Genomic DNA, 13,804 nt, shown 5'->3' with positions numbered 1-13,804 from the left:
AAAAATCAGAGTTTAACTTAAATTATTCCCAGCAAACTTTCCTGGCATTAAACATTAACATGGCTATTTCTGTGTGGCATAGTTCATTATCATACCAATAAATGATTAATTATAACTTTCTGTCTTGGCCAGTAGTTTTTCTGGACTTTTTATGATTCATTATTTGTGCTATGTTGTAATGCAGCCTCTCGAAACTGACATACTGGCATTTATTGTTTTTTATTGCTTCTCTAATGTGGCTTTTGAAAGAGACACCAAGTACCATATGTTTAGAAAGGGTTTAAAAGTGTGGCGTGTTGAAAGTAGGCATTACTCAACTGGCAGTAGAGACAGAACTGGTGCTTCTGTGGACGTGGGCATTTGCACAGCACAAGCAGTGATGGATAACTTCTCGGTCTGTCCCCCAAATGCAACTATATGCGAAGGTGATTCCTGCATAATACCTGAGAGCAACTACAATGCAGTTCTCAGTACAGTGATGAGCACTGTGCTCACCGTCCTCTTAGCTATGGTGATGTTTTCTATGGGGTGCAATGTGGATATCCACAAGTTCCTAGGACATATAAAGAGACCATGGGGTATCTTCGTGGGCTTCCTCTGTCAGTTTGGAATCATGCCTCTCACAGGCTTTATCCTGTCTGTGGCCTCTGGCATCCTTCCTGTACAGGCTGTAGTGGTGCTAATTATGGGTTGCTGCCCTGGAGGAACTGGCTCCAATATCCTGGCCTATTGGGTAGATGGCGACATGGACCTCAGGTAAGATATTAAAATGTGTAACTGCTACAGAAAACTGGGTTAAGCTTAGAAAAATCTGTATCTTTTTCAACATCCATTTGATCTGCTGTACTGACTAAATGTCTAAGGAGTTAAATGGGAAGAGTAAGTGCATCCATGTGCCTTTTAAGACAGCTGCTTTGCTATTAGAATTGGGGACTCTTATTTGTATCTGTGTATTTTTTGTAGTTTTCATCCTAAACCAAACAGTAGTTTAAGTTTTAATTTTTTATTTTTAATATTTTTAGTTAGCACACAAAGTAATAGGCTTCTGTGTGACATTTGTATACATGTTTATCACTGTGTTTTGTTCCTAACCATCCCTCATTACCATCTAGTTCCCCTCTCTCCCTCCTGCTGGTCCACTCCCTGCCCTGCTTTCATGCCACATACATTCCATTATCTTCCCTATTTTCTCCCTGATCTGCCCTGTTAGTTCCCTCTCTATCAAGTCCTGTGCATATGTATGGCTATGCGTGTATGTATAAATTTAAATCAAGATCAGCCTCTGAGAAGACGACTTGGTATTTGTCTTCTTAGTCTGTATTAATATACTTGCACTTTGAACTCTAACTCAGTTAACAAGGAGTTGTATTACCTGTGGGAAACATTCAAAGTTTTTCATTAAATAATTTTTCCACAAACTGCAACTGAGAAAGTCTTGTTGCAATGGAATTAAGGAGGAACTTTCTGTGTGATGACAAGTTGGTCTTAGTGCAAATACAAACTCAGTCTTCTCATCAAATGCCAAACTCTGGTCAACATCAGCTCCACCAAAAAGCCCGTTCTTTGGACAAATACTTCTTGGTTAAAAAGCTAATGAAGAATTCATAAATTCATTTTAAATCTCCTGACATTAAGAGGAAAAATTCTTCAGCAGAGTCCTGTTACCCTGAATTCCCTCCTCACTATGAGGATGTACTAGATGCCCAGCAAAAGGGGGGGGGAGAAGTTACTGTTGAGTAGGAATGTCAGATCAATGAAAGAAGGAAGCAGGTGGAGTAAATTTGCAAATTCCAGTGTGTTAGTTATAAACAGGATGAAGAACTGCTAGTTATGAATAGATAACTTTATTTGTCCATATTAAGTTCATCTCTAACAGAAATAAACTTATAAGAAACTCTTTATTTCATTTTAGTTAGTATGTAAAACAACACATATCATTATCACATCCAAGTTTATATATTATCATTGTGCTTTCATTAAGATTCACTTCCCAATGTCTTCCCCCACAGTTTTACCCTTGTTTTTTAGTGCTCCTCTGCTCTGAGATTGTTATATATCATAGTGCGACATTTTTCAGAGGAGATTTGAATAAACAACTACTCACCACAGATAGGACACCAACAACAGAAACAGAAATGATTTCATGAAAATCTAGCTAAAAGAACCTATAAGTTTAACTGGGTTAAACCTATAAGTTTAACCTATAAGTTTAACTGGTTTTTACTTATAGGAGCATGAGTGAAATGCTACTTACAGGAGCATGGACTAACTACCCTACTAAAGAAAATGTCTCCCATCATCAAACAACCATTGGCTGTATAAATCCTTGGGAGATACACAGCTTTGTGACATGATCAAAAGTTAATAGGCCCAGTCATATATATATATATATATATATATATATATATATATATATATATATTTCATTCTGGTAAGTTCAAGAGAGAATTGGCTACATCATGTCTAACATAGATAGATGATATAGATATATGATAGATTATAGATGGATAGATAGATAGATAGATATATAGATAGATAGATAGATAGATAGATAGATAGAGCTAGATAGACCTACAAACGGGGACTGAGACACAGACAGACAGGCAGACAAACAGGGAGACAGACAGACAGGCAGGCAGTCAGGCAGGCAGACATGGTTTTATATGTAGGTAGAAACATATGATATTAGTCTCCCTGCCTTCAGAAAGTATTTTAAATGCATTTTTATTGGTTTACTTTTATGGTATCTCAGCTCTATTAACACAAACATTTTAATTGGAATCTTTTATACCCATTTTAAATTCATTCATTTAAAAAGATTTCTAAAGAAGTTAAGACCCCTGATAGACTTTCCTTCTAATATTGCCCAAATTATGCAAATTTATTAACAGATGCATTGAGATAAAACCATTTATCTTCATCTACTTCCCTTACCATGGCATAGTTATTTGTTGTGGAGGAGATATATACTGTAAATACAACTGACTTTCCTCTTGATATTGTTCTATTAACCAAACTCCACCAAGTGGCCGTCTAATTCTTTGCAGTCTGTGACAGAGAAGTCCAGTGCATTGCCCAGACCCACAAACTAAGGGATATCACAATCTGCCAATCCAGTGTGTGCCTTCAGAGCCTAGGTATTAAGACCCTCTATTTTACAAGCAGAGAATGTACCCTTGTGTCCAGAACATTTTGAAGAAGTTCAGGAAGACCCAGTGCTCAAAACCTCTCTTCCATTCTGTCATAGTGCTGAAAATAGCTTAATTTAATTTAAGAGATTCTTACAGATCAAATGATAAAATCTTTCTTAGTCATTCATAGTAAACAAAGTGTTTGCTGTTCTTTGATTGTCAATTCAAACAGTGATAGTACATTAACTTTCCCAGCAAGAGGTGAACAAACACCTTGTTACCCTGAGACAAAGGAAAGGATTTCACCAAAATTGATTCCACTGTGAATCAATGACTTTCTTGAACTTACTTACAAAGCACATGAAAGAAGTTACTGCTAAAACTGTCAACAACCCCAAAATGTGTATCACTACGAAGTCCACCCTATTATGGTGAGAGTCCTACCTGTAATCCACTTTCTGCTTCCTGTGTACTACAGCAGTTCCCAATATCATTAGGAAGTAGGGATGGGACAAAAGGAAATGGGCTTCACACTGGAATTCTGGATGGGATTCTATGACCCTCCCCGCATCCTTTTTATAGGAAAATGATCACCACTTCCATTATCATTATCATAGACTAGTTAGCACCATGCTGTTCTGCTTATTTCATTGTCATGGCTACTGTAAGCCAATGTAATTTCTATTCCAAGACAACCTGGTATGACGATGTTATGCTTAAATGAAAAAAGATCATATTCAACAGTTCACAAGCCCAGATCTTCTTCAATAGTTATTTTTAATCATCATTGACTGCCCTCTATCTTTCAGAACAAATACTGAGTGAAGGATGGTGTAGACTACATGAGACAACACCAACTGCCAGTGACCATGCCCAAAGCAGTCACTTTAGAAACATAACCAATGTGTAATTCTACCATACAGAATGATGTGCTAGTTGAGTTTGACTCTCACAGAACTTAAAAATGAAAGAACATCTCCCCTAGAAAACACAGGTAGACACCTCAAGTTGTTTGTTTCATTTCAGTGTTAGCATGACCACTTGCTCCACACTACTTGCCCTTGGAATGATGCCCCTTTGCCTCTTCATCTATACCAAGATGTGGGTCGACTCAGGAACGATTGTAATTCCCTATGATAGCATTGGTAAGTAATTCCTCTCCAGGATACTTATTACCCTCAAGTTATATGCTTAGTCCCTGCTAGGATCCCAGGTCAGTCACCATGCTCACATCTAAGTATCATTTCCCTTGGAAGTAGGGGTAGATATTTTCCCACATATAATTGCTTTACGAATTTACCCTGGAGTTTGTAAGAGTATTGATAGAATGTAAATTCCAAAACTTGACTCCATAAAGAAAAACTAAATTTGCCTCAGTTCAAATTAACATGGGAAAGGAACAGCTTTAGAAATTCAGCTTTTACCTAATTATCTGCCCTGAGGAGAATTAGGCTGCTGGCAGGTAGGAGCCACCATTTTTCCTGTGATGAGTTTATGGAAAAGGGTCTATACACAACACACTCAAATTAAAGAAATACACAGACACAACAATCATAACAAGACTTAAGAATAGTACGTAGTTGTGAGTGGCAAAATAGACACTCCTGAATAAAATGTATTGTTCTCTATCCTCAACTGTGAGCCATATCTTGATACAAAGGTCAATTTAATGGTACTCTCCTATTTCCTTTTTCTTATTTTTTTTAAGTTTAAATTTTTTAATTTTTAAAAATTTTATTTAATCTTTTTTTTTTTTACACTCTAGATTTTATCCCCCTCTGACTGTTCCACATCCCATACCTCCTCTCCATATCTCCACGAGGATGTCTCCAGTCCCCCAACCCCTACTCCACCAGACTTCACCACTCCCTGGGGCCCTAAGTCTCTTGAGGGTTAGGTGCATCTTCTCTGGCTGAACCTAGACCCAGTAGTCTTCTGCTGTATATGTGTTAGGGACCTCATATCAGCTGGTATATGCTGCCTGATTGGTGGTCCAGTATCTGAAAAATCTCGGGGTTCCAGATTAATTGAGACTGCTTGTCCTCCTACTGGATCACCCTCCTCCTCAGCTTCTTCCAGCTTTCCCTAATTCACCCACAGGGATCAGCAGCTTCTGTCCATTGGTTGGATGTAAATATTTGAATCAGACTCTTTCAGCTGCTTTTTGGGTCTTTTAGAAGGCAGTCATGATAGTTCCCTTTTTGTGAGCACTTCATAGCCTCAGTAATAGTTTCAGGCCTTGGGGTCTCCCCTTGAGCTAAATTCCACTTTGGGCCTGTCACTGGACCTCCTTTTTCTCAGACTCTTCTCCATTTTTTTCCCTGCATTATTTTTCAGACAGAATCAAAAAGTCAATTTAATGTATTCTCCTATTTTCATGTTCTGAAGTCAAATTTGCTAGTTATGACTCTACTCATTTCAATTCCTACATGCCTTTGCATTTTGAAGAAACTTCTTTTCTGTTTTGGGAAGAAAAGAAATGATAAAAGATTAAACAATTAGTATAACATGGAGATGGAATCAGGGGCAGGCTGAAAGAACTACCACCATGTGCAAAGCTCTCAGAAATACCCTGACATAAATGACTTATAGAGAATATAGTAACTAGTACCGGTCATCAGGTACAATGCATGACACTTTTAAGCTGACTTTGCAAATAATTCTTCCCTAAGCTGTCTCAAAAAGGCTTAGGTTTACTATTAAAAGAAAGAAGCACACATCCAAGGTCAAACAGAAACTCTCTAAGATATTTAGAAAAGAAATTCCTGTAGGAGTAGGAAACTAGTCTAAAAGTCTCTTCCATTTCAAAAAAAGATTATTTCAATGATTGAATATGGTTCATCCTAGAGAGAAGTAAGAATAAACTTTGTGAGGACTGACTGTGAGATAGACATCACAGTAGTGCAGTTTTTCAGAATTTTTGCTCTCTTCCACCCATATTATGTATATTAAGTTGTGGATTCCCCTTGATTTCAATGGGGAATTTTGTATGTATAAGATTCTCCTATTGACCCCTGAGGAACTCCCAAGTAACAATAGAATTTCCTTCAAACAGGGTTTAGAATGACACCCAAGCCCAAGTATGTATGCTCCTGCTTGCATCTCATACTCTTCCCTTATTGAAAACCTTCCTTAGGGTTAAATAATCCCACCTGTTTAAACGCTAAACTAAACTGTAGGCATCTCAGAGCTGATTAAACAATTGTGATTGGACATTATTCAGTGCTAAAACAATGTAAGCATTAAAAATTTTTTTTTTTTTTGATATTTAGTCCCTTCTGGAAAATGTCCCACAAGAATATTAACAAATCTGAACTACTGTATATTTTAAGACAAATAAACTTTGAGTTGGATTTTGCTTTCTTTGTTTTGTAACAAGGTATCACAACATAGCTCTCTGGCTGTTCTGGAACATGGTATATAGAGCAACCAGGCTATCCTCAAATTCATAGAGATCTGTTTGTGTCTGCCTCCTGAATTCTGTGATTCATGGTGTATGCCATGGTGACCAGTAAGTCAAATACATTTTGAAAGGAGAAAATAAAAAATGGATTGCAAATCCATGGGGAATGACCTCATAAGAGGTCAAAAGAAAGTAAGAATAGAAAAACACAAGATATTTTATAAAAAAGAAAAAAGAAAAAAANAAAAAAAAGAAAAGAAAAATGGACTTTTGAACACAAAAATATTTGCTCACAATGTCTTCTAGGCTGTTATCCACATTTTCCCTGTTTGTTTTTTATCTTTTAATGAGTATAAAAATGAGCTGACAGCCTCATGAGATGTTGTCATCACTTATAAATGAGGTTGTTGAGGCTTGGGGTGATAATTTAATTTGCCAAAGATTATTGGGGATCTGGGAATAGATACTGGCAAGCTCTCCAGTCTACTCTACAGGCACTGTGCCTCTAACAGCTTATATTGCTCAGTGTGTCTGTCCTACTCTAAAAGTGCTGCTGAACCCTGAAGATGCTGACATGTGACTAAAAATCAATCCCTGTAGAGCTTGAGCCACTGAACTGTACTGTGTCAGTGAGTTCCTGATGTTAACATTACTAAACATATCATCAGAGCATGGTGATTCAGGCATCATTCCATCCCATCATTTTGTAGAGAAATTTAAAGAAGCTTTAGCTCTCAGTCCACATTGTCGTCTAATTCTTCCTCTTCTCTTTGCCTTTCTTTCTTCCTATCACCACTGTGCAGTCTTAAATAAAGAACACATGATGGTTTTTGGTCTGTGTAAACATCTCCTTTTGGATATGTACAGACAGGCATCTTACACAGAGATTATAAACAAGTCATGAAAATTATGTTTTTAGATTCATTTTACCTTAATATGTATGGGCTTTCAATCTATAGTCTGTTGCCCAGACCTGGGTCAAACTATCCAATACTAGGTACATATCTATTCTCAAAGTTTTACCATTTGGTCGCACTTTTTCATAATTGTTTAAAAGAGTATTTGAAAAAGAAACTGCCCATGAGAATTTGGAAGTCTCCAGTGGTCTGTTAAACAAAGAGCAAACAAGTGTTAAATAATATAAAGACACAAATAGTGTGTCACAGGAAAGGCAGTAAATCTCCCACGGTGAGGTTGAAGTATGACTCTTTTATCTGGTTGGGTGAACACTGAGCTACAAAGAATTATAATTACATGAGAGGTTGCCAGATATATTATCTCACAGAAAATTTAGGGTATGGTTTTTCATCTTATTCTCTCACAACTCTGTCATAAATTTGAATAAATGAAATGAATTTTAACTAAAGTTTGTTAGCCTTCAAAATTCTTATGGCTGTTAAGTAACATTTTTTATATTTTCTTCTATTTTAAAATTTAGAAAGATTTATTTCTACCACCAGGAAGTAAAAGGCTACTGTAAAATATAATCTACCTACACCTCAAGAATGTATATAAATATGTATATATGGCTAGGTTGTCAGAAAAAAAGACCTAACAGACTAAAGAAGCAAAAATTTTGATAAAGAGAGCTGCAGATTGGTAGGTCCCTCCAACCGCAGGAAATCAGGGTTCCAGTATAGGTAGGCAGGGAGTCAGCGAAAAGGGTGACAAACAGATACAAGGGAGTATTTGTTGTACCTGAATGTCATTTCTCAAAGCAAGCACCAGTCTTATAATACAGAAGAAAAACAAGAGAGCTAGGTGAATATATCCACCAAGGCACATCCATAATCGTTTTTTACACAAAACAAAGAAAATGCATACATAAAAAGCTAGGGGTAGCCAGACTGTGTTTACAACTGAGATAGGAACAGCTCTAAGATAAGATAAACACAGGAGCCAGGTGAATGGTCTGATGCAATGCTAGTCTATTGTTAAACTCACCACCAGGGGTCCCTTAGTAAATACCTGATTATGCTATTCCTCTGGGCCTAGTGAAAAATATGCAAGAGGGGAATTCCATTCTACTAACCCTTTCATGAATAATACTTCAGTTCCTCCTGAAATCACAACCCACCTTCTTCCTAGGCCATTGTAAATCTCATGCATGGGAGTGACTCAGCTATTGTTCTAAGTATTTACTATGTAGACTAACCCTGAGATTACTAACTCTATTCAAGTGAGTTGTAATGCCTGATTTCTTTCAGTGTCTCCCTTACAATACTAGAGGTAATTCTGAATGTTACCGAATTAGTAACATTCTTACTGAATTCCAAGCCCAGGGTCAGCTCAAGGACTGCCTAGGACATTGGAACACTGGTGGAGGCTAATCTTACTTAGCTATATGTCAAAATCAATTCTTAAAGGCACTTATAATAAAACAATATTGAAAGAAAGCACACAGATTCATACACCTGACTAAAGCAAGGACAGATTTGGAGCATTCATTTTACAGGATGCCACAGTTTCAGGAGACTAAATTTCCATGAGCTTTTTGCCTTGGGACTGCGTCCAAGCTTTTGGGCACATGAGTCACTACTGGAGTGGGTGTGGCAAAATAGAATGAAAGTAAGTTGCTAATATAAGGAAATAACCATCGCTAGATTTAGATAAATTATTTATATCATCATTTTTCTACCTATTATTAACTGGAATAGAGAGAGATGTATAGATATATGTGGAAGTGGGATTTTGTGTGTGAGCATGTGTGTGTATCTGTGTGCACATAATTCTACATTCTGTTTTCATCATTCAAGAAGACAAAAACACTGCTAAGCTTTTGCCAGGCTACTTACATTTTCTCTTCCGCATGTTAATGTTGTTTTCATCTTTGTTAGGTATTTCTCTGGTTGCACTTGTTATTCCTGTTTCCATTGGAATGTTTGTAAATCACAAATGGCCACAGAAGGCGAAGATTATACTTAAAGTAAGTATCCCATGCATGGATCAGACTGCACAATTCAGTGCTCTGTAGTCAGAACTGGAATGAGATGGTCTTTTCATCTCCACAGCACTGCTATTCTCACACTACCTTTGAGAAGACTTGCCTTGTCAGTCATAAAGTCATTCTTTAGAGAATACCCTTTTTGATCCTATCTGAGGGACAAATTTCCATCTAGCCTTTAAGCCACAAATTTAATTGTGTCCCTTTAATTTTAATCTATTCTCAAATGATCTTGTTGTTATATAGGCTGAGTTTATGGTATAAAATATATCTAGGCAGCTTTTTTGAGACAGAATAGCATATTATTCTTTTACCTAGAATAACACAGAACTCAGTGCTCAAAAACTGGTAGATACTAGTTTGGGGGAATGGAGGGGTCACATGTTTGGCATTTCTGGTAATATAGGGGAAAAAAGGTCTCATCTCCAGATGTTTTAAGTTTAATAGAAAAAAAAACAGAAAATGGAGATAGCTCAGCCATTAAGAGTGTGTACTCCTCTTGCAGAGCACCCACTTCAGGCTGCTTAAATCCACCTTTAGCTCCAGGAATCCAAGGCCCTCTCTGGACATATACATAGCAAAATTATGTACATATTGACATACACATAGCAAAATTAAACTCTTTTAAAAGGAAAAATAAGTAGAATAGCTTATTTTTAATCTTATTACACTTTTGTTAAAACTTTTATCCATTTCTCATGATGATAAAAGCATAAAATGTGACTAAAGAAGGATCTTATCCCCAATAACAAGTGAAAATAAGTCAAAATTGGAAAAGGTTCATGGCTTAGTAAAGGACTTATAATAGAAAGAAGTCCTCCTTGGTGGGGGGGGGAATAGATCTTCTAGGTTCTTATAAGAATAGTTTTTTTTCCTTCTTTTATGTGGGAGTACAGGATGTTTCAAAGTTCAGAAATCTTCCTTGGGTCAATTAAGCATGAATGCATTGTCCTGATGTTTTCTTTTCTTTCTTTTCTTTTTTCCCCCTTTGGTTTTATGAGACAGGGTTTCTCTGTATAGCCCTGGCTGTCCTGGAACTCACTTTGTAGACCAGGCTGGTCTCAAACTCAGAAATCCGGCTGCCTCTACCTCCCTAGTGCTGGGATTAAAGGTGTGCACCACCACTGCCTGGCTGTCCTGATGTTTTCTTGATCTCTAGAACACAGAAGAAGCTCTTCTCTTCCTATGAAGCTAAAGGGACACAGAAAGCTCTATTTTTGTTTCCCCAAAGGACTGCCCAAACTTCATCCCTAACAAACATCTCTGGACTCACTTTGAAACAAGTATGTTTACTTATGCCTTTTCTTACAGATTGGATCCATCACAGGTGTAATTCTCATTGTGCTCATAGCTGTGATTGGAGGAATACTGTACCAAAGTGCCTGGATCATTGAACCCAAACTATGGATTATAGGAACGATATTTCCTATAGCTGGCTACAGCCTGGGTTTCTTCCTGGCTAGACTAGCTGGTCAACCCTGGTACAGGTATGAGATTTAGATAAATGAGATTAAACATTTTAGTTTATAACATCTGTTGCAATCGTTTTCTGTGGTGCCATTACAAAACAACCATAGGGCATAGAGAAATAGCTCAGGAATAGGACTCAAATTTGTTTCTCAGCACCTTCGTGGCTGCTCATAATCACCTGTAATTCCAGTTCTAGGGTACTCAGCACTATTTTCTGACCTCTACAGACACCAGGCATGCATATGGTATATAAGCATATATGCAGAAAAATATCCATTCATATAAAATATTTAATTAAAAAATAAGAAAAACTATCTCAAGGTGAATCATTTTAGCAACAAAAAGGCACATTCCTACTGTTTCACAAGTCATAAATCATTAAAGCAGCATGGAGCTGATATCTGAGGTCTGTAGAAGAGGATTTGTTGGAAGTCTCTCACTTCCAATAAACAGGTTTTAATGCCTATCTTCTCCTTGTGTCTCATCATGTTTTATTACTTCTGTGCATGCATTCTGAGTTCAAATTACCCCCATTTTATAAGTACATGAGTCACATTAAATTACAAGCCACCATGATAACCTCATCTTAACTAATTATATATACAGTAACCCTCTTTCCACATAAGGTCACATTCTTAGATACCAAGGGTTAGATATAGGTTAGCAATATTTGAATTTGGGTGAGAGACATATTCAACCCATAGAAGCTGAAACTATTGGCACCAAGTTCAAATCCCTTTATCTTCAATCACTGAGTACATCATTTAATTAGCATAATTTGTTCAAAAATTATACAAATATTCAAAAAGTACTGACTCCTTTTGTCCTCAACTCCCTGATATTCTTCTTCATTAGTCCTTATCCCATGGAGTAAAACCTTTTTTGCTACATACGCTGACTTAATAAGCAGAATAAGTTTCATTCAGTCAATTTAATCTTGTGATATATATAGGTTCCTCCAACCATCTCCAAATAGATTAAGTCCTTAAGGTTGTCAAACACTAAAGTATTCTTGTCATTTTTCTAAAAACATTTACTTCCAAATGTTCCACCTAAGTTGATAGATAGGCAGGAAATTAGATAAACAAATAGGAGTATGCAGTTGAGAAAGAGGTGAGCACACTTGAATAGTGTTGGACACAAGTGTTGAGCTTGAGCCAGACAGACTCGGGCTTCATTCTATCCCTTCCTCTCACTCACTGAAGGAGTTTGGGCTATACATTTATTTTATCTTAGTTCTCTTTATTGAAGATTAAGAAAATTAATTTTTATCTTGCAGATTTTTAATCAAGACTGAATTAGAACAAACTTTATTTTAAAATAAGTGCCTACGAGAAATACCATAGTTCAACATTTTTTGAGTTGTGATCTCTCATATACTTTTACTAAGGAAATAATTTGAATAATTTGAATAATTGAAACAAACCTCCTTTGAAACCTCACTGGGAGGAGAGGCCCTTGGTCTTGCAAAGATTATACGCCCCAGTACAGGGGAATGCCGGGGCCAGGAAGCAGGAGTGGGTGGGTGGGGGAGCAGGGCAGGTGGGGAGGGTATAGGGGATTTTCGGGGTAGCATTTGAAATGTAAATGAAGAAAATATCTAGTAAAAAAGTTGTTTAAAAAAAGAAATGTAAATAAAGAAAATATCCAATAAAAAAAGTGAAAAAAAATAAATTTAGCCAGGTCAGACTACCAAAAAAAAAAAAAAAGAAGAAGAAGAAGAAGAATATACCTCTCACATCTCGCATTATAAATATATTGGGAAGGGTGAAAAGGTTCAGTAGTTAAGAGCATGTATTGCTCTTCCAAAGAAGCTTAGTTTTCATCCTAGCATAACAACCACCTATAACTCCAGCTTCAGGGGTACCCAGTGTCTCTGGTTACTATGTGCATTTGCACACACACACATGCATATACCCACATGCATGCACAACATTAAATTTAAAATAATATATAATAGTATTTGTATATTAATATACTTACTTAATATAAAGTTTTATGCTAAAACAATTATGCTAAATATGTATGTTAAAAGCAGACATAAAATTTAGGTATGTGTTTGCAATCTCAACAACATGGAAACTGAAGCATGAAGATTGCTTCAAGTTGAAACCTAACTTGATGAAACCTATCTTGAAAGGAGAGAAAGAAGGAGAGAAAGAAAGAAGGAAAGAAGAAAGAAAGAGAGAGAGAGTGAGAGAGGGGGGGAGGGAGGGAGGGAGGGAGGGAAGGAAGGAAGGAAGGAAGGAAGGAAGGAAGGAAGGAAGGAAGGAAGGAAGGAAGGAAGGAAGGAAGATAGAAGAAAAAAGAAAGAAGGAAAGAAAGAGCAGAAAACAGGAAAAAAGAAAACAGAAAAGTAGAGAGAGGGGAAAGTAGAGCATACAGGTAAAAAGAAGAAAGGAAATTAGGGAAAGAGGGAGGAAAGAAAGACTGTTGGAAAGGACAGAGAAAGTGAAGGAAGAAAGGATTGGGAGGGAGGAAAGAAAAAAAATCACAATTTGTGTACCCTTTTATACCTTCCCTTTGTGTTATATCATAATACCACAAATAACAAGTCATATACATCTTACTTCCAGGTGCAGAACAGTAGCCTTGGAAACTGGAATGCAGAACACTCAGCTGTGTTCCACCATTGTACAGCTCTCCTTCTCCCCTGAGGATCTCAACCTTGTGTTCACCTTCCCACTCATCTATACTGTTTTCCAGCTCGTCTTTGCAGCAATAATATTAGGAAGTAAGGAATAATGCTAATCAAATTCTATGATGTTCTTTTTGTTTAAATCCTGGATTTGATAAAAAAAAAAAAAAAAAAAAAAAAAAAAAGACTTAAAATTCTCCATTTTTGGCAGACAAATT

General features: G+C 36.8%; 1 protein-coding gene across 2 annotated transcripts in view; it reads left to right on the top strand.

Annotated features, from left to right (window-relative positions):
* Positions 1 to 220: 220 nt before the first annotated feature.
* The window catches only part of Slc10a2 (solute carrier family 10 member 2), a 17,221-nt gene continuing 3,637 nt past the window's right edge, over positions 221 to 13,804 (top strand). The window contains exons 1-5 of one of the 2 annotated variants that reach the window (XM_021219754.2): positions 221 to 756; positions 4,158 to 4,276; positions 9,372 to 9,460; positions 10,790 to 10,965; positions 13,525 to 13,682. In XM_021219754.2, the coding sequence (XP_021075413.2) occupies positions 266 to 756; positions 4,158 to 4,276; positions 9,372 to 9,460; positions 10,790 to 10,965; positions 13,525 to 13,682 (1,033 nt within the window). In that variant the 5' untranslated portion in view covers positions 221 to 265. The remainder of the gene's footprint in view (positions 757 to 4,157; positions 4,277 to 9,371; positions 9,461 to 10,789; positions 10,966 to 13,524; positions 13,683 to 13,804) is intronic. The other variant, XM_029532013.1, reaches the window with a different exon arrangement.

This window comes from Mus pahari, chromosome 19 (assembly GCF_900095145.1).
Source record: "Mus pahari chromosome 19, PAHARI_EIJ_v1.1, whole genome shotgun sequence".
Classification (NCBI taxonomy): domain Eukaryota; kingdom Metazoa; phylum Chordata; class Mammalia; order Rodentia; family Muridae; genus Mus; species Mus pahari.
Note: the sequence above shows the minus strand (reverse complement) of the source record. Positions and strands in the feature narration are given on the sequence as shown.